Source organism: Penicillium coprophilum (assembly GCF_028826855.1).
Source record: "Penicillium coprophilum strain IBT 35676 chromosome Unknown utg000004l_segment0_segment0, whole genome shotgun sequence".
Taxonomy (NCBI): Eukaryota; Fungi; Ascomycota; class Eurotiomycetes; order Eurotiales; family Aspergillaceae; genus Penicillium; species Penicillium coprophilum.
The window spans coordinates 77,224-97,746 of NW_026622723.1; the positions used below are offsets into that span (position 1 = coordinate 77,224).

The 20,523-nt window shown below is 47.1% G+C and overlaps 8 protein-coding genes across 8 annotated transcripts; 3 read left to right on the plus strand and 5 right to left on the minus strand.

Moving 5' to 3' along the window:
* Positions 1-3,391: 3,391 nt before the first annotated feature.
* Positions 3,392-3,694, minus strand: N7500_004414 (uncharacterized protein; the record flags this gene model as incomplete). The annotated part of the gene is made up of 1 exon (XM_056675560.1): positions 3,392-3,694. One exon carries the CDS (start codon positions 3,692-3,694, stop codon positions 3,392-3,394), a length of 303 nt encoding a protein of 100 aa, XP_056530560.1.
* A 1,065-nt stretch (positions 3,695-4,759) lies between these two features.
* Positions 4,760-5,065, minus strand: N7500_004415 (uncharacterized protein; the record flags this gene model as incomplete). Its single annotated transcript, XM_056675561.1, has 1 exon — positions 4,760-5,065. The coding sequence occupies one exon, from the start codon at positions 5,063-5,065 to the stop codon at positions 4,760-4,762; it is 306 nt and encodes a 101-aa protein (XP_056530561.1).
* Positions 5,066-5,871: 806 nt separating this feature from the next.
* Positions 5,872-6,343, minus strand: N7500_004416 (uncharacterized protein; the record flags this gene model as incomplete). The annotated part of the gene is made up of 2 exons (XM_056675562.1): positions 5,872-5,972; positions 6,040-6,343. The coding sequence occupies 2 exons, from the start codon at positions 6,341-6,343 to the stop codon at positions 5,872-5,874; spliced, it is 405 nt and encodes a 134-aa protein (XP_056530562.1).
* Positions 6,344-12,032: 5,689 nt separating this feature from the next.
* On the plus strand, positions 12,033-12,563 carry N7500_004417 (uncharacterized protein; the record flags this gene model as incomplete). The annotated part of the gene is given in 2 exon segments (XM_056675563.1): positions 12,033-12,331; positions 12,344-12,563. The coding sequence occupies 2 exon segments, from the start codon at positions 12,033-12,035 to the stop codon at positions 12,561-12,563; spliced, it is 519 nt and encodes a 172-aa protein (XP_056530563.1).
* A 186-nt stretch (positions 12,564-12,749) lies between these two features.
* Positions 12,750-14,063, plus strand: mdm12 (ERMES complex subunit MDM12; the record flags this gene model as incomplete). The annotated part of the gene is made up of 1 exon (XM_056675564.1): positions 12,750-14,063. The coding sequence occupies one exon, from the start codon at positions 12,750-12,752 to the stop codon at positions 14,061-14,063; it is 1,314 nt and encodes a 437-aa protein (XP_056530564.1).
* A 504-nt stretch (positions 14,064-14,567) lies between these two features.
* N7500_004419 (putative BAP31 domain protein) lies at positions 14,568-15,474 on the minus strand (the record flags this gene model as incomplete). Its single annotated transcript, XM_056675565.1, has 4 exons — positions 14,568-14,949; positions 15,006-15,109; positions 15,168-15,302; positions 15,454-15,474. 4 exons carry the CDS (start codon positions 15,472-15,474, stop codon positions 14,568-14,570), a joined length of 642 nt encoding a protein of 213 aa, XP_056530565.1.
* Positions 15,475-16,215: 741 nt separating this feature from the next.
* Positions 16,216-16,920, plus strand: N7500_004420 (M24 family metallopeptidase; the record flags this gene model as incomplete). Its single annotated transcript, XM_056675566.1, has 1 exon — positions 16,216-16,920. The coding sequence occupies one exon, from the start codon at positions 16,216-16,218 to the stop codon at positions 16,918-16,920; it is 705 nt and encodes a 234-aa protein (XP_056530566.1).
* Positions 16,921-17,151: 231 nt separating this feature from the next.
* Positions 17,152-19,453, minus strand: dus3 (tRNA dihydrouridine synthase DUS3; the record flags this gene model as incomplete). The annotated part of the gene is made up of 3 exons (XM_056675567.1): positions 17,152-17,233; positions 17,296-19,194; positions 19,248-19,453. 3 exons carry the CDS (start codon positions 19,451-19,453, stop codon positions 17,152-17,154), a joined length of 2,187 nt encoding a protein of 728 aa, XP_056530567.1.
* Positions 19,454-20,523: the final 1,070 nt, after the last annotated feature.

Here is a 20,523-nt window from a genome sequence, read left to right on the forward strand (position 1 = left end):
GTACATGTGCCTCCGACGGATTAAGTAATCAACAGTAAATTAACTAACTAACTAACTAACTAGTTATTCTTTCTAACACAGTATATGCGTCTCGCAATGGTACAATTACAAGTGTAACAACTTCGTCTCGGTTTATCACCCATTGCGCAAGCGAAGGTGGGTGTCTAACCAGTATCGAGGCTCGTTCCCGGTATTCAGTTCTCATTCGATAACCCTGAGAGTCATCATAGGCTGAAACCAACCCGTGTCAGGGATCATAAAACCCCCCACACCACTTTTATTAAGTCACGATGACAACGTCGTAAGTGTATGTAGTTCCTAGATCTGCAGTCAGATTCAGGCTGATATATCCAATTTCTTTCAATGTCAACCGCGCCCTGCCTCGCTTGGTAGGAATCGCGGGGTCGCCCGCTTGGTAGTAGCTCAGAATAGCATGTTTCGTGCCAAGATGCGCGCGAGATAAATGACAGTAGACATTGGGACCTACGACATAAGATATATATGTCTGACATCAATTTATAATATCTTGTTGTAGTTGATGTGATTTACATAAAGACATAGATGGGTCCTTTATATCCTGTCGATACCACGACCATACTGCGTTGAATACTTCAATATATATAATTTTGATGATTCTGCCCTACAACATAGGCCCTAGCTACTATCATCAGAGCTTTAAGCGTATAAGCGGTCCTTCAGATTGATACTCACATTAAACACTGCACATTATCCAAGAAACTATCCAAGATACCCCAAGGCATGCACCCATGTGGCATTCTCACTGGACTATCTCGACAATGCAGTTTTGTGCACGCAAAATGATTCGCTCTTTGATTAAGATTCGACTTGTGATATACAATATAAGTTGATACAGTCCGGTCTTTCGGGGATGCTATATTGTAAGTAGTTGGAGGGGTTATTCATGGATGGGAGCACGTCGGAGTAGATGAAAGACATCCCCCGGCATTTATTTCTGGTCCTTGCTTTCGGCTCCTCTGTGAACCGCATTGTCATACTGGTTCCAGCAAATCTGCCACAAACGGGACCTGATGTGACTATTTCTTTTGCAAATGGACGCCTGGAACTAGACTACAAATTATATTATCAAATTCCTTCTGTTGAGTGGTAGTTCTTGTATCGGGGATGTAGTGTAAATTACTGTGATCGGGGCGTTATTTCTGGGGCATCCAGAAAACGGAAGTCTTGCGCTTCGCGATGCGACGGACAAGCATGCTTTGAGACAAGTTTTTCTGCTACACCGGATGTTGGGACTAGTGGCATGTGCGATTGATATCTCTCGTAGGGACATTATGTTCATGTGGGAGTATGGCTTGGACACCGCCCCTGTCTTCGCTCTTCGGGTATGGTCTGCGGAAGTTTATCTAGGTGAGAATGCGCCATAATCGACGCTTGAGTATTTGGGTGGATGTCAAACTTCCAATGAGGATATTGCAGTTAGCATGGAATTAAAGGTCAAATCATGCTTATGCTTGGTGCCATGAGCCAGCTATCTGAGTACTTGGCCAGAAAAGACTCGTGAGCAGGGTCTTGTTACTGCAGTGTGACAGGACAGAGATGGCAGACTTTCTGACGCCAATGGTCTGTTTGAATCGAGGTAGAGCTCGTAGAATAGGTGATGACAAGGGGAGGAAATCGCGAAGTCAAAGATTATACATAGAAAAGTCGCTTTCACAAAATATGCATCCTACCGCTTTCTATCTGCCATCCAAGTATCTGTAAATCCGAGTAGAGGGATAAAACATGTCCAAACAAGGCATCTGAATAGAATATCCGAGAAAATCACCGAAAAGACCACTAGAGATACATCACAAGGCCGCATAAGCGGCCAACTATTCTTGCTGCTCTTAATTTAGTAATTTTATGACCAGTAAATAGATAGGAAAAAGATACACAATGTCCTCGGACTATATCTTGAGACACCGAAGGCGGAACACACTCATTGCCCCTTTCTCAAAAATCAGCGACCTGGAACCATATGTAGTATGAACGGACAATATTTTCCCAAGTCAAATTAGGACACCTCCTAAGCATATTCAAAACGAACCACGTAAAGTCTGGTCGAAGTTCATGGACGAAGCCATATTAAGAAAGGGGGGGAGGGGGCTACTAAGAGCAAAGCACATAGTGTCACAGATCTACAACATACTCCGTATTACATACAGAGCCAGTGGGATTAGCAATCGGCCGGTGAGAACCTTAGTGCTAGCCTAAGTCTTAAGTATTCACTCCGTACTCCGCACTCCGTATTCCGCACTCCGTATTCCGTACTCCGTACGGAGTAGATAGGTAATACCTAGTTCTGGTCTCGGAATCCGAAAACCGACTCGGCTAATTATCCTGTTTACAAGTCCACCTCGTATAAAATATGTCATGTGGCTCCTCTAATTGAACACGGGCAATTTAAAGTAAGCCGGAGCTATCGAGTAGGCTAAAAATGGCACTATAAAGGGACCCTCTTCACCGGAGAAACGTGTGGGGAAGAGTAAATGATAAGCCGAGGGGTAAAAGGGGGAATGGGGACTCTTCACCGGGGGAAAACACAAAAAGAACATCCCTGCAATTATCTTGTTTTCTACGCCAATCTAATGCATGAAAGCAATCAACGTGCAAGGAGAGAATTAAAACAAAAAAAATAATGATTGCAGACTGATAAGCTGTCGCAGTAAGATTGGCAACAGGGAGGCTTGGCAAGGTTGGCAATGCCCCAAAAATAGGTGCTAGTTGGTGTATGCAACATTCGCAGGCGTACGGAGTACAATGGACACTGTTGCCTAGGCCGTGGAACATGGTCCGCGATAAATGTCCATCCCTGTCCTCCCGGCCAAGGCGGGAGTATCAGATTACACAAGGCTTGGCGGAAAATCATCATCTTGGCAGCACTTGGCAAGCATTTAGGGACCCCTCCTCGCGTCCGGCGGGATGGAGATCCCTCTACCCCGTCCAACCTTTGTAGTTCGGTCAGGCGGGCTGCATAATAGGCAAACTTCAGTGGCAAAAATGGAGTGCAAGAGAATCACGCGGACGGGTTGAAGAGTTCATTGATTGCTAGCCTGCCGAATGGGGCAATACGTGTGCTTCCCAGAAGCAAAAGAGGTAGTAGTAATGTAGACAAATTTTGAATGGAAAACATAGTAATTTGAAAGCGCCAAAAAAAAAAAAAAACACCCCTATTGATTTTCCTGTCCTTCCCCATGATGAGGTGACGCAAACTTCCAGATTGGAGTCGCTCCATTGATTTGATGATTGCGAAAGAAAGCAAAATGATTTGTGATGAGCTCAATAATGCATCAGTTACTGTGATGGTGATATGTCGTGAGATATGAATGAGAAAAGAAGACCAAAGCGACCAGGCGGGTCGGTGATAGAGCGCCTAGTGCTGTTTTTTTCCATGACCAAGGTAGAGGAAGCCACTAGGAAGGGTGGCCGTAAGATCGCTGAGGGATGCGGAAGAGTTGGTAGAAAGAGAGCTATTGGTGCGGGCACGGCTGACAGGAGCCAGCACAGGACTCTCCTCAATTGAGCTGGACTCAGTCTGGGACTCTTCTTCCCAGACGCGGGGATCCGGGCCAGATTCAAGAGGAGATAAGACAAGGAACTTGTTGGCAGGATTGTAAGGGCCAGACTCAGTGGCAGAGAGGACCAGGAAACGGTGGGTGGGAGTATAAGTGTACATTCTGAGATTAAAAAAGAAAAATCTTCTTGGGCTTTGTATGTGGAAGAAGGAACTCGGTTAAAGACGGGATCTGAGTGTGGAATATAGAGCTGTAGATGGAAGAGTTTGGATGAAAGTGAGAATTTTTTGGGAGTTTCGACCTCACTTATATAGCCCAGACCGAGATAAGCCAAGAGGAACCTTGGAGAATGAGGGGCATGCTGTATCAATGATGGGTCCGAATCATGCCGATCCAGCGCATTCAGCACATCATCTCTGGGCCGGGGGGTAGTGGATGCGCGGTCATGCAGACAAGCCACTCCCCGCGATTATCGCCCATTAAACCCATAAAGGAGAACCCCAAAACATGCTAGATAGCTTCACATGTCTTGGCCGAAAAAAGGGGGAAGATTAAAGCCAAGAATTCACTATCGACCAGCTATCACACCCTTTCTTTTTCTGAATGCTTCGACTTTGCCTCTCTTGGCTCCGGCATGGTCGCACCAGAGTCTGGGCATCTGGGGCTGACAGTCATTCCCAGCAGCCATGGCAAATATGTTGACTTGGCGAATTAAGCCCTGTGTCATTGCACAATATGCTTTGCCTAGAGAAACCCGTTGCCAGCCGAAACTCAAGGACCTCGGAAGATCATCAACTAGGATGAGGGCCCAAGATCGAAAACTCATGGCTTTCACAGGCTCCCGTATGTATCCACACCTATGCAGTATGTGTGTTAATAATGGTTTCGGGTGGGAAAGATTTGCACATTCCGAGTTGTTTCGTCCATAGTTCTCTTTCACCAATCAATTCGGCCGCTGCATGGCCGCTAGGACCACCGGTTATGCTGGGGTATTCGATCTCCCCGGCCTTTCTCTCAGAGCACCCGATAGCGCACAATTCGCTGAGGGGGGAAAAAAGACACGAAAATGACATCATATTTTAATTTTTCCCCAGAATCGAGAATCGATATCTGATTACAGTAAACCCCCTTTATAACGAATCAATTGAGACAGGGCCAAATATTCGTTAAATCCAGGTTTTCGTTAAATCCAGGTCCCCATATATATATCTGGTCTATATACAAATTTATACTCCAAAATAGCTTCTGATATCCCTCTGCTTTTGCTCCCCTATTCTCCTGACCTCCAGTACCCTTTCATGTTTATGAAGAGCATTAATTAGATAGGTTTCACCCTGATCCTGCTGCTCTTCATATAAACATAGGGTTTTCAAAGCCTGAATAGCTTCACTATACAGAATCCGCGCCTTTTGATCCTCAATTTCATCCTCATTAACCTCCGGAAGGAACTCATTGAGTACAACGTCATCAATGGTAGCTAAATCGTCCTCAACAAGTTTATCCACTGGGTTCAAGAAGTTCTCAATATCCATTGGGTTTGGAATCCAAGCCTGTATCACACGTATATCAGAAGATATATTATTAATGAGCGATTGAATCTCTATTTGAGGTATACTAGTAGTATTACTACTACTAGTATCTAGGCTATTAAGTGATATTGAAAGGCCTTTTTGATAACAGTTCTTAATTGTAAGAGCTGATATATCAAGATCCCAGGCTTGGATACCCTATTGGATAGCCTGAAGAATATTTATTGATACTATAGGATTGTGACCACGATCGTACTCAGTCACAATGAACCTTACCTATTGGCGCTTCCAGTATACCTTCCACGTACGAATAATACCCTGATCAAGCGGCTGAAAACGACTTATAGAATTTGCTGGGAGCTAGATAATTAGGGTATTCCGAAGGGGTTAATTGCTAGTATTAATAGCCTTCATAGTAGATTCGTGTGCTAAGAAGTTATCTATAAGAAGCACTACCTTGCGATTTAGCATTTGATTATCAAACCACCGAAGCTATTCCTCAAAAATCTCTCCAGTTATCCAGGCTTTGTGATTCCACTTCCACTGTATATTCAAATTATCTATATTAACACAAGAGGAAGTAAAGGCACAGGGCTTCTTTACCGTTCCAATAAACCAAGGTTTTAGCTTCTCAGATCCATCAGTATTATAGCAAAAGAGTGCTGAGATCCTTGCTTTTTCCTTCTTTTTTCTAGGTAAAGATCGGGTAGCAAGGCTTCGATCAGGAACCCGCTTCCAATAAAGGCTAGTCTCATCACAATTAAATATATCCCGAGGGCTATATAATTGAAGAGCCTGCCGAATTGGGATTATAGCTTTAGTAGCAGACTCTGGAGTGCTTCCATCCTCCCCAAAGTGTAACCGGTTTCGTATAGATTCACGGTGCTGGAATCTAGTAAGCCAGCCATTACTGAATGAAGGTATAGGAATACCTTCATACATTGGTAGCTAGCCCCAGAAGAAGCGTGCCTTCTCACGTATAACCTCTTGGGTTATAGGGATATGATTCTCAGCGAGCTTTACCCAATGGATAAGCGCTTTTTCGAGCTCCGGCCACTTAGCGATTCGGGTCCGCTTAGCACTAAGTTGATGCTTCGAAAGCTCGTCGTCAAGGTGACAATATCGGGAGGAAAGGATCTCAGAGATTGTTGAGGGTGATAGACAATGATTGTAGGTTTGTTGGAACCACTGAGCAAGCTGTTTATTGGATAACAGGGTATTGTTTCGACGGTACTCTCGGAGAGCGATCTTTTCGGAGGTAGGGATAGCGCGGCGAGGCATTTTGATTGGTTAAAAGGTGAGTATGTAATACCTGGATATAGCGAATTTAGTATGGTAGGATTGATGAAGGAACGAAATTCGCAGTAAAGGGGTAAATTCGTTATTAGTATGGTGGATTAATTGAAGCACCGATTTCCGATCGTAATAACCAGGTATTCGTAATAAAGGGGTTCGTTATAAAGGGGGTTTACTGTAACCGAAAACCGTCTTCGGGTAATTGTCACTCCAGGACGTCCACGCGTAACATGTGAGAATTTGTTTTCAACTGATCTGGGTTCGAAACAAATTTCAAAGTAGAGTTAAGATTCAAATTAAAATTATTTTGTTTCCAAGGTTCGAGTTCATTTAACCTTCAAATTGAACCTTGGGAGCACGTGGATCACGTGGTACAACCCTCATGCAGTAAAATTCAAAACAATGTCGGTTTGTATTTTTCATTGGCTTTTAGCATTTCTTTTTTTTTTCTTTCTTTTCCTTCTCTGCAATATCTACGGGGTAAAACAAATCAACAGCGGCAAAACGGTTGCTCAGCAATTGGTCTCGACCTGTCGATTGCGTCGCTGTGCCTTGCCGCCCCTAGCCCGGCGCGTCAGTACTCGCTCGGAGTTAATATCCCGGTGGACCGGCGGCTCAGCAAGGGGAGAGCCTCAGTCGAACCCATATCAACGTTACTGTGCCATGGCTGAGGAACTTGGTGCTTGTCACCAGTCATTAGCGCTCTAGAATCAATTGATAGGCCATCATTGATTTCTTTCCATCCTTGGCCCTGCTGCACGATCGCGCTAGATCAGAAAATGAACGCCTCTTGGCTAATATCACACTCGGCCAAAGCCGATATTATACTACACCGTGTTTGAATTTTCTTGGCTTCGGAATTGGTCTTATCCTTTACTCGCTTGACCTCAAAAACTTATTAAAAATGCCTTGTCATCATGCAGTCTTTCGCATTTTAATCGCGCAGAATTTGCGATTATCACCAACTGCGCCATAGAAATGAGCCTTATTCGCCTACATCCACAAGTCGGGGCCCGTTGCAAAACAGTCAATGAAGTCACCTCCTACCGTGTCGAGAATGATTTGTGGTGGATTTTGGCTTGGGGGACAGCCTCCTGTGAATTCGCTTGATTCCCGATACTACTTTCAGCGGTCTGCCTATCTAGTCTTACAGCACAATACCATGGAGGTCTGGAGCCAAGGCTCTTTGTGTCCTATACAGGGGTCTTAACGCACGTACATCTCGGAACTACGTTGGATATCCCGAGACCCGAATTTCAAGAAGAGTCATCACAATCCCATCGGCCTCATTCAATGAGTCGTATCTCCTGCGCCGCTAGTGAAGACTATGAGAAAGCTGTGGCAGGTGCCTTCTCTAAAGTATGAGCCACACATTTAGGGTTAGGTATCAGGATCATAGAGGTTTGTCAGATGGGGCAAAGCATGTTCCTGATCCACGCTTCGGCCGCAGCGTTGGCCCTATGGGGTACCATCCAGAGAGGGGTCAATGTTGGCGCTCAGAGGATGAGCCCTAACACTGGCTACGGCGCTTTTAGAGTGATGTCAAGTGCCTCCTGCAGCCTGTGGGATTTGGAAACTGCATCGGTAGTCACGCTTAGGGCTTCGGTCGCCTTCGGGCAACCCCTGCTGCTCGCGAACCCCATATCAATAATTGAATCCTCCTGGAGGCACACCACACTCTAACGGCCCACCTACCACGGACTCTGCTTTCTGTTGGTGAAAGCATATGCCCTGGATATGGCGCATGTGAATACCATTTTATGTCCTCCATCACCTTCTCTTTGACTGCGCAACAAGTGATCACCGAGTTACTGCCTGCATATGGCGCATCTGGATGGGTGAGTTACAGCGCTTGTGAAGGGACGGAAGGACTGAACCGTTCCTACGAATGTCGGTGATGGGTTCTTGCTTTTTTTTCTATTGGGTTGCGCAGTCACTTCACTTCTCTTGAGGTAGTCATCGAATACTATAAAGCCAGACATGGACCCCCTTCCTGCTTCTCACCATATCGATCAACATCTAGTCTTTGAGATCTTCGAACTCAGTGATCTTCAATTCGCCGTACTTGTTTCTGAATCCTCTGCAACTTGACCTCTTCACTCAAACTTCAATATGTGTAGCGTCTACATCTTTGAATACGCCTGCGGTTGCAAGCAGCAAGAACAGGGTGTGGTGCCCTGCGCCCATCAAGGCACTCCTAAGTGTCTAGGTGTCCACGAGAAAAGTCGTCAACGACTTGACGTTAATTGCACTCGTCACGGTGGCTAAATTGGTTCCGGGTGTGAGTTATATCTTTTATATTGAGGCAGCCGTTGCTCTCATAGGGTTTGGCTAACAAGACACTATAGGCACCCAATGCCTCGGAGGCTGGAGAACGATCCATCGCTTTGTCCCATGGTCATCCAGTGAATGGGTCACCCGCCCTGTTTGTGTCTGCTTCAAGATAGAAGAAGATGCCCTTGTATCACATCTGCTATTTGGTGACAATCTTATTTGTTGCCTCGCGTCGGTCATTTTGGAATTTGGGTGGACACTTTTCTGTATCTGGCATTTCGGGCTGTCGTTTTGACTTTTCTTTTTGCATTCTTCCTGTCACTATTCGCCGGTGGTTCTCTGTATTGGCCTGTCTATCTACGCGTGCTCGGATCTTCCTCTCCTTAGACAATACTGTCCCGTGGACAGAGACCACAGAACTTGGCATTTTTTTTAATACGAACTGAATGATATTATTCTGGTTTTATGAGATTTTTATATTGCCATTTGCTACTCGTGCTTGAGTTCTATAGCCTTCTGCATACGGATTCCGTTATTCAACAGTGATGCCAGGCCTGCATTGTGTAGGCAATAGCCTCATAGTCTGTGATAGCCTACTAACCACACGGTTGTCCGTGAGACCACTGTCTCTTGCGCTCTACCCAGGGGTGGCCTAAGACGTGTGCTTCCGTTGGCGGCTCTCGCGGGTTCGAATTATCTCAACGCCACAGCAGGATGTCCACGTGTTATATCACAGCAATCGTTGTCCGAGTCTATATTCGATTGATCTGCCAAGAGGATCTTCGGTATGCCGTATTTTCACGAACACAACACAACCAATGATATGGCATATCTCTGTCGTTGGTGGCAAGAAGATTTGTTGGACTATATGACCAATAATAATGGATACTTGAGATGCTCTTGCGAGATTGTGGTAACAGGGAGAAGTGCGTGCAAGATGGGGCCCAACGACTGGGGATGGCGCATGTTCCACCATGTTTCTCTGTTTCTAGTAAAGTAGACTGGACAAAAAAGCTCCAAACAATCTAACACGCTCTGCATCGAGGAATTGACGAGCAACTCCCTTCAATACGGTATGTTTACCTTTTAAAGCATTGTAGGACCTAGTAAATCCACATGAATGAGAAGTCTGCTATGGTGATACGGCGAGGATGTGACGTTACTGTCGGCAAGGCCGAATGTATGTAAATTCCCTATTGGCGAGAATGGGCTCTGGCCACGTTGTGCATACGCGAGTCATGCATTTTAGCATTCTGGCTTTCTGCGGTGTCGATCGGACGCTAGATCGTAGGAACGAACACCCTCGGGAACCTGTCACATCGGAGTTACAAGGGTATGGGCGCCTGGAAATCGGTTCCATCCTCTCATCGTATGACACAAAGTCAAATGAAGTCCAGTCCGCAAAAAAAGGGAAGTTTGTGGACAACGCTCTCGGACTGTCCAAGATCTGGAGGACTTTCCCGGGCAAAACTCGGTCAGTACAATGTCGAGAACGCCGGTAACATTAGACGCGGCTTGGATACCCAAGCTACAAGGTAGGTGATAGGCTGCACAGACACCTGGGTTGCACTAGTCCCGCATATGATATATATCAGCTGATTTTCGGTGTTGAGAATCGACCAATATCCAAAACCCTGGGTTTGTTGGTTTATTAATAGTTCTCGGTTTTCCTAGCCTACGCCATATATCTTCCGCATTCTACTTCCTTGATCAATGAGTAGATACATACCTATAGGACTGTTATCACACCTCCAAGGCAAGTCTATACCATATGGCTCTGGATAGAGGAAGATTCCGAAGGATTCCATCCGAAGTTGGAAGAATCCCCAGGAGTTTGCCCCACGGCACGTCAAAGCTCCTTGCGTGGCCAAGTGGCTTTTTTTTCTCTTTGTTTCTGGCGCCGTAGTTGGCCATATCCAGTACAACATAGAATACAAGGGGTTATCCCGGTATATACCGTGTGCCCCCCAGGCTGCCTCTCAATGTCATCATCTTGTACGAAGTACTGTACAAACTCATACCTATGCCAGCACAGGATGGCCGAGAAACCCAATTGAATGATCATTCTTACGCTTCTAAATTCTGAGTTATATGCTTGCAAAAGTGCACTGTACGCTAGTTTTGAGAGAATCATTGGATGTGCACGAGTATCTCGTCTATGCCAGAGAAAGTAGCTCTCACGTGTCGCTTACAACCTTGCAAGGTTATGAAATTAATCGCGGGACAATCCTGCTTTTACAGCATACGGTGGAACTGAAGCGTTGGAAGTCTTATATGTACCCTAAAGGGCGCTATGAAGTCCCTGATAGTTCGGAGGCCTGTGCCACTTAGGCTCAAGTCGCTCGTTTTGGACCTAGACGGGGGATTAAAATAATCTGAAAATAGTACGTTTTTTTTCTTCACACATTACTCCCTCAATCGTCGAGTCAGGGAAATATCTAGGTCGACCGCAGGGACAATACCCGCTTCCGCTGGAAAGTATGGCTCAAAGCTACTGAGACTATCGGCTGATTGTCCAGCTCAACAACAAGAGTTCTGCGACGCTGTGTGTGGGCATCTACAGTCAGAGGATACGTCACGGTTGTTCTCCCTTCTGATCGACTTATAGGTGTATCACCGGCGGGCTGCTAATCAACTATGAGTAGGCATGAAGCATCAAGGGCAGTGCGTCATTGATGATCCCTTCAATAGTATAATGGCGGAATTATGCAAATCTCCTCTTACACGAGACGAACTCAAGGTCAGTGATGGGATAGAGTTCATCTCTCATAAGAAAATTCAAGTTACTGAGGCGGAAACAGACCAGTCCTCCAGCATACGCAATCTCCGACCCGATCAGCTCTGATTCCATCAGTTTATTGCAGACAACTACACCATCCTCACGGCGGGTGAATATAAGCCCCATGAGCTTTCGGCGGAAACTCTTCATTTGCTTCGACCAATGAAACAATGGGAATATGGGAAGAAGTGATACATTCAAACAAAATACCTACCGAATTGGGCGAAAAGGTCAGACACAATGCTGAGCAACTTTTCTACTCTACTGTCGCTCAGAGATACCATGTGACGATTCAGAATGGAATCTTCCTATGTGATGAACGGAATTGCGGGTGTTTTTCTCTGCGTTCCATATGATAAGCCTAATAGTTTGTACTACTTTTTTCTGTGATACTGATAGAGCAATTGGACCAAATTTTCAATGCCCAAGCACCTCAATCCCCTGTGTACTATCCTTCTGCCTGGTGGCATTCCGATCCCCTGTGCACGATCAGACTTGGAGAAACGAGGCAGAGCAGAAGATCCATCTTTGGAACACCGGCTTCGACCATAGTCATTCTAAGTCAGGAAATAATTGCAGCAACTTCTTCAATCCGATGATGGTAGTTTCGATTCTGAGAAGATGGGCCGGGAGTCCCATTTAGACTATCAACCACCGTCGCCTATATTTTCTATATCTGTATGCCTTACGAAAGATTTTATACATGCCGTCTTTGGTGATACCGTATACGGTCGTTGGAAGGGAATAACTACAGGACTTCGGAAGGAAGCCTTTCACGAACCAAAGATCCACCATATTCATCGGAAAGCCCAAGGATCTGCTGTGCGTGTTTTCCTCGGTACAATCAACTTGACACTGATCTACTTTCATGGGGTGGAAAACATTTCTCATATGCTAATCATGGCTCATGGGCTAGGGAGGTGAGACCATAGTCAATACGGAAGTGATCTCGGTGCTCCGTCGGGAATTCCAATCGTTGAAAAAAGAAATTCGAGAGCTAAGAGCTATTCAATTTACCAGGATCTTCGGCGTGCAGATGTCCTTGGGAACCCTGAGCTCAACCGAGCCTTGATCACTGACTTTCATCTAACTTGGATCCCCATCAAAATCCCGAGCGAAGAACAGATCAAAATAGATAGGGTCACTGAATAGGAACAGTCCACGGTTGCTATGAAAGGTATTATATAGGAATTAGCACATAGTGCATAACGAAACATTTTATCATTACATGGATGCGCCAACTGGTCAACATCATTTATATCACGTGGTGATACCGTCACTCCGCTCCTCAGCTTCCGATTTCTCCCACATCAAGAGCGCTATAGTGGTGCATATGTAATGTCAATTGAAGTCGACTGGGCAGCTGCCACCTCCGGCCCGGACGGGGAAGCCCTGGCAGAGCGAATCCGGTCGTTCGTACACGACAAGTTTCAAGAGATCACCCTACCGCGCTTTATTCGATCGGTCCAGGTCCACTCCTTCGATTTCGGGACCATCGCCCCGGATCTCGAGATAAAAGACCTCTGCGAACCGTTCGCGGATTTTTACGAGGAAGATGACGATGATGCCGACACCTCCGTCGCCTCAGAGGAGCTCATGTCCGAGCTCCACGAATCCCCATACGAAGATGACATGACCTTCAACCCAACCGCGCATAGCCTTCATAATTTCAGTCATCATCCATACCCCGGCGAAGGCTTCCAGCCATCTGCGCTTCGATCCCCACTAGGTGATCACCTCAACCCACATTTCCTGCCTCGCGCCAGTACACCCGGTATTCCTGGCGGTACGTCAACACTCGGATACCACATGCGGTCGTTGGGCGGTCTATCAGGCACTCAGACACCACTTGCCGCCGTAGCAGGTGGCACTTCATTTGCAAGTGGATGGTCGGATTCAGGTATGGGCGCTGGACCTAGGTCCCGAGCAGCCCGCCCTGCTGGCGCACATCACCTGGCAGAGGCAGACCTAGATACCACTCATTCCGCGTCCCGACCCTCAACCGCCAACACGCTTCCCTCCCATCCCTCCCTTGGCCACACCGGTAGCAGCGGGTCAAATCCGCATAATAGTGACCCCATCGACGCGCCACAGCCTTCGATAGAGATACCAGACGACCCCGCCGGAGATCAATCTTTCCCCATCCCGCCGCGCATGCGCGAGCGCCGTCCTGAGGACTTCCAGGTGCTGTGCCATGCTAAATATGCTGGCGACGTGCGCATGTCCCTGACCGCAGAGATCTTGCTTGATTACCCGATGCCCAGCTTTGTGGGTCTGCCGTTAAAGTTGAACGTTACAGGCATCACGTTTGATGGAGTTGCCGTTGTCGCGTATATCCGCAAGCGAGTGCATTTCTGTTTCCTTTCTGCAGAGGATGCAGATGCACTGCTTGGATCTGAGCAGTCCCAGGGTAGCCAAAATCCTAGTAATGATGGTCGGCCTCGGTCTGGGAGCGATCAGAAGGAGAAGGATCTGAAGCGACAGGGTGGGTTGTTACAGGAGATTCGGGTGGATAGTGAGATTGGTCGCAAGGAAGATGGGAAGCAGGTATTGAAGAATGTTGGGAAGGTTGAGCGGTTTGTGCTCGCGCAGGTTCGAAGGATCTTTGAGGAGGAGCTCGTATATCCTAGCTTTTGGACATTCCTGGTTTGACTTGTCGACCTGTTGTTGTCCAGCCGTGATCAGCCGATCCATATACTATGTACATTTACGAATAACTTATGATCTCTAGACGTGACGATTATTTTGGTCTGGTCCTTAGCTCTTAATGAACTCTAACGCGCTTGCGGCGACCAAGTCTCACAGTAGTGCACCAGATACCAACAAGACTATTAAATATCAAAGGGTGAAATCGTATTGGATATGAAAAGTGCTATAGAATCAGCACTATGGATCCTACCGAAAAATCTTAAGAGATATCAGCTAGTACATGGAAATCAATGCAGCGTGAGAGAACTCGTAGCAGCTGCAAATCTCACTTGTGGTAGTTATGCACAGTACTTGATCCAGAATGTGTCGATTGATTTTGTTGCCGAGAGGGTTGTAACAAGGGAGAAGGCTTTGGTTCGAAGTAAACATAAAGATGTGCGAGAGATAGTCTGCCAAAGCTTGGGCTTCGACAGTCTGAATCCAGCAGAATCGAACAATGCAACCCTTTTACAGGTCTTTCTTCTCGTTCTTGTCGCCCTTTTCGTTGGAAATCTGGTCACCCAGACTGTGGTACTCGCGGGTCAAACCCTCGCACTGCTTCTTGAGAGTCTCGATATCCCGGTCCTTGGTCTCGATGAGCTCCTTAAGACGACCGATCTCGCCGACTGAACCAGCCTCCGCGATACGGGCAGAATCCTTTCCGCCGGCCTTTTTGTCACCCTCGAGGAGACGAACGCGGTCCTCAAGGCGGAGAGTCTCGAGAATCATGGTGTAGGTGCGGTTGAGGATCAGGGAGAGGAACAGAGTGAATCCACAGAGATACATGTTGCGCTGCGAGTAGAACTTGCGGGCCTGTACCTCCATGCGGTCGGTGCCGAGGTGGGCGGCTCTATTGATGACAGTGGTTAGACATTTTGCTGGAATACCCGAGGATTGCCTACTTACCCCATGCCGGGGCCGTCCTTGGTGAAGGCGGAAAGTTCCTGCTGCACACGGTACACACGGTTCACGGAGTCGAGGAACAAAATGAGGATGAAAATAAATGTAATCTGGGGGCGAGTTTAGCTGTGCGACTGAAGATTTCAGATTTCTTAGGTGGCAATCTACCTTTAGTCCATATTGCAGCTTCGCGATGATCGGGCTCTCCGAGATGAACGCAAACAGCTTGCGTTTGATGGTGTGAGGGAGAGGTATGACGAGGGCCAAGAATACAGCCATCTCGAACACCAAAAGGAGGAACACCTATCAAATAGAGCTGCGTCAGTATACAGGGGCAGGAACTGGAGACATAACGTTGGCAGCTTGGGTTGGGTGGACAGTTTCAGGCTGCAGGCTGCAGCGATTCTGGGGCAGCACCACAACGCGCAACGGGGAAGGGATTTGGCGAACTTACAAGGGAGTAATAGAGAGTCATTTTGTCGTATATTATCAATCCAGCGACTGTTCGAAATTCCTAATCAAAAGGGGCGGGGTGTCGAGAGCCTTCACAAAGATCGCTTAGGGGGGGCAATGTAAACAAATGCGAGAAACAGGAATTCTGTAGTGAACAAGCACGGATACAGAAGGATTAAAGCAAGAGAAAATCCGATCAAATAGTGGAGGCAATTGAAGGGGAGATCAAGAGACGAGGTGGTCTTATAGAAGTTTTTCAAGTTCGGAGGAAGACGTCATGGCTTCGGGGGATCTGCACGTGATGCTGTCATCAACCCTAATTAGGACAGGATCGATTGACTTGTCGTTCCTGAGACATTTGGATGTTTACCTCACAGATGGCGCGTTACTTGAATTGGAATGCTTGAATTCCCCCAATATGATTCATCCAATTGCTATGTAACACTGAAATCCCTTATATGTATTTATCACAAGATCTACATCTACGGAGTCACTAATGTTAGATCTCAAGATTAGAGATCATCATTCCATTGTCATTTCACCATAGTTCCCAAGTCTGTCGGACAAATCGACACACCAATTATATACTCCGGACTCCGTACAGATACATCGTGTTCGATGAGTCACCGGGAAAGGATACCCCTCGAGTGGGGAAGTTTCGGCTATTGGGGTAGCAATATATATATATATATAGCTATGCAACATCCACAAGTCTTGATCCTGACACTCCCCATTGACTGTTCTTATATCTCCTCTCAAAACTATGGCCCACGATAATCTGAGCACCGAAGAGATTGAAAGAGCATCCCAGCTTCTAAGTGCGCAAGACAAAGCTGTCGCTCTCTTCGAGGAGATCGAACGTGATTTGATCCGACCAGGAATCACCGAAAAGACTTTAAATGCAGAAATTTACCAACTAGGACTCGATCGCTATGGTATCAAAACCCACTGGCACAAACGAGTCATCCGCAGTGGACCAAACACTTTGAGTCCGTTCAACGATAACCCTCCGGATCGCGTCATCCAGCCTGATGATATCCTAGTTGTTGACCTGGGGCCGGTCTTTGAAGCTTGGGAAGCCGACTTCGGGCGCACTTTTGTCCTAGGAAATGATCCACATAAATTGAAGCTGCGGGATGCCCTTGAGCCGATCTGGAATACAGTCAAGGCAAAATATCGCGAGAACCCAGATATGTCGGGCGACGAGCTATACAACATCTCCTGTCAGGTTGCGAAACAGGAGGGCTTCGATTTCGGTGCAGATATTGCGGGCCATCTCGTCGGGTCGTTCCCTCATGAACGTATTCCGCGGGATAAAATCTCACTTTATATCACCGAGGGCAATAATGACTCAATGGGCCTGTCGGGTCGTGATGGGTTCAAGCGTCATTGGATTCTGGAGATTCATCTTCATGATCGCGCACGCGGATTTGGTGGTTTCTACGAGCAACTCTTGACGGTCGATTAGGCTTTCATGGTTTTATGCAAGTCACACCAGCGTGAGCTCACTGATTACCGCGGTGAACGATGGACGGGGGCGACATATAATGTTGGTGCAACAATGCTCATCGAGAGCCCCTTTTAACGCATAAATAATTGCCCAAAGAATTCAGCGCCTTGCTAAAATGTCGGGGCAATGCATTCGTAATGATTCTATGTACAATTCTAGGACATGTGATATTTAGATAGAGGCCTTGTTTCAACCCTCAGCCTCGTAGGAGTTCGACTTGTGCTTGGGCTCGAACTTGAAGGTGTCGGGAGCAGGACCCAGGAACATTTCGCTATGAAAATGATGGATGGTTAGTCAATCAATTCAGAAAAAGGTCAGTGAAAGCAAACTTACGTGATCTTGATCCAGTCTTTGTAGTTGCCACTGCCCATTAGCGTCTCCAACTCATTCCGGCCGCGCCAAGCAGGGGGTCTGTCTTGGATGTTCGGAGGAAGGTATTCCAGCAGTCCGATTGGAACATAGCGATAGGTAAAGCTCAGCCATTCGAGCAAGAAGCGACGAGTCGTTCCAACGCCATGCTCGTCGGAGCCCCAGGCCATGAGACCGTACTTGACGAACTTCTCAATATAGCTCAGACGCTCAGTCGCAGACTTGTCCAAATATTGGCCGGTCTGGATTTCCTCAAAGATCCAGGGCTTGATCAAAGCTCCACGAGCCACCATCACAGAGTCCACACCAGCATTTTTGACGTGGTCGTCGTAGTCAGTATGCGAGTAGCAGTCGCCGTTTCCGATGAAATAAGTCTTGCCACCATTGGGCATGTGGCGCGCATCCGGCTCACGGATAGTGTCGGTAAGCGCATCCTGTTTCTTGTTAAGACGCTTGATGAGAGCCGCACAGTCTGAAATGTATCCCCAGTCTGCCTGTCGGGTGTAGCGCTGTTGTCTACTACGTCCATGGAGAGTAATGGCTGCAGCACCTGGGGGCCCGAGGTCTAAAACACTAGACTCGTATCCACCGAGGACCATACGCTCGACCAGCTTTTGGGCGGTAGGCTGGTTGTCCTTGGTTCCCATGCGAATCTTGACGGTAATTGGAATCTCCTGCGAGACAGTATTCATGCCGCGAATCATCTTCTCCAATTTGGAATGATGGTCAAGGAGAGCTGAGCCAGCTCCATCACGGAATACAAGTTCAATAGGGCAGCCGCAGTTCAAGTCAATGACGCGCAAGTTGGGTGTAAACTTTGACAACACCTCAGTGGCCTTAAGAGCTTGCCAAGGCTTATTAGCAGCAATTTGGGCGCCGAACCTGGAGTCTTTGGAATTATCGTAGCCCTGAACAATATTATCGCCCGGGATAACGGTTGGTGGTGCCATTTCCGAGTCGTGCGCCTTCACTAGGGCCCATTCGGACCTTGAGCCTTGGATCAAAGGCATACTCATAGCCATCTCTGAGTATGTGAATTGCGCGCCCAGATCCCCACAGAGTCTTCGGAATGGCATGTTGCCTTGGGTCGTGAGAGGAGCCAACACGGGTGTCTCCGGTCCGAAATAAATGCGACGCTTCTCTGATGGCATGAAGGGAGGCTCAAGGAACTGAGCACGGTTCTCCTGTACGTCGATCTTCGCTTGTTCGTCCGGTTCAACAAGCTCACCCTTGTCACGGATGGTGGATCGCTGGTGGATCGCCTTCTCCAATTCTGCAGACACTTCTGTGGCCCATTTGGTGTAGGAATCGGCCCGAGGGGTATCCTCCCGCCTTCTCATAAGCGCGATTTTATCTTCGTTCGAGATGATGTTGACAATTCCGTCGGGCGTTGCGTTGGCCACACGATGCTGAACCTTCTTCATACGTTCTGTGTCCTCCAGCAAAATCAATTCTTTCTTGCCGTCTTCGGTTTCTCTCTCGGTTGAGTGTGAGCCAACCATGCGACATTTCCAGCCGGAATAACATTTGCCTAGGGTTTCGTAGGCGGGGCACATCTTCAGCGTTGTAAGATCCTCGCGCTTATGATCTTTCAGATAAACACGCAAATCGTGCTCAAATCGACATTTCTCGCCAAATTGGCACTCTTCGGCGGAGAACTCGTTGGCAAACATTCTCGTGCTGCAGAGGCCCTTCGCATCTTTGGATGTACCATAACTGCGATTGGTGTTTTGGCCCTTCTTTTTCTTCTTTCCTTTGTCCTTCTTACCACCATCACGCTCATCGCGGGGAGCGGCCTCGGCGGCATCATCGGGACTAGTCTCATCTGCAGGGCGGGGCTTTGGTGTGATTTCGATGCGGTACCTGAGTAGCAAAAATTAGCAGTTTGCGATCCCTAAGGGGGAAGTCGGACATACTCTGCTTTGATCGGTGCCATTCCTCTATCGCGCATATCTACCTTTGCCGGTTGAGAGGGTTCATCCAATCGTGCCTTCTTGGATGGAGGCTCGTCCACGCCCGCGGCGCCAGAATCATTTGTGGCATCGCGCTTCGGAATCTCCATGTTCGGCACAGCAACGTTGGCCTGCAAAGCCTCGACCTTTGGAGTTTCGGGTTCTATCATATTTCGGTGGGAAGAGCGAGCTGTTCACTTAACTTCGCAATTGCTGTCAGTGAGGAACGTTCGGTCAAAATTTCGCATCCAGGCAATAAGTTTGCAATGTTTGAATTCGCTACAATTGGCTCGGTATGTTTGCGGGCCCTTTTCCTATAACAGGCAAGCGCAAACCCAAATCCCGCAGCCCCATTTATGTCGGAGTATACGAACCGGCATACCGGAGATTTAGTTTATCCATTTTGATCAGTATTTTTGAATTAGTAATCCGCCGCCCATATAAATTGCTAGGAAGGCGGATACTGCAATACAGAGATTTTAACACCATTGATTGGACCCCTACATTTCAGGATACCATTGTATTTGACAATTTATCATTGCCTCAGGCATAACAGCTTTGTAGGAGCATACAGACCGGCATACCGGAGGATCAATTAATCCTGCTGTTCAGTAATTTTAGATTAGTAATCCTCAGCCCATTAGGTGACTACAACATAGGTAGTTACCTAGGTAGGTATAATTTGCTAGGAAAGCGGATGCTGCAATACAGAGATTTCAACATCATGATTGGACACATACATTTCACAATACCACTTGAATTGACAAACATGTACAACACAAGATAGCCAGGCATCTCATCACGAAACCACAACTCCTCATGCAAATTTGGATTGAGCCCGATCAGAGGATAATATGAATACATGCAGTTGTATCAGATAGACCTCCCCGTCAGAAAGTCCATGGTGAGTTGTAGCTTAGTTTCCGAAGGACTAATTACTCTATCGGATTGAAACTAGAATATGAGGGCCTATTGCGAAGGTACATAGCGGCCGAAGCCTAGATGCGGGCTAAACTCCGGCGTGTTTGGCGCTTGGCACGATTATTGATTGGACCCCTGCGTTTTATGATATGGTCAACGCCTAACCCCGTGTTTTTGGCCTTTCTCTCCGTAATGACTCACCTCCTTATAGTAGGTAGCTACCACCTTCGGCTTAGTCCGTCTGAACTACTTTGCAATGACATGAGGGCCTGAGCTAGTGAACAAAGATGTTGAAATATAAAAAGCTGCTAGCCTGCGT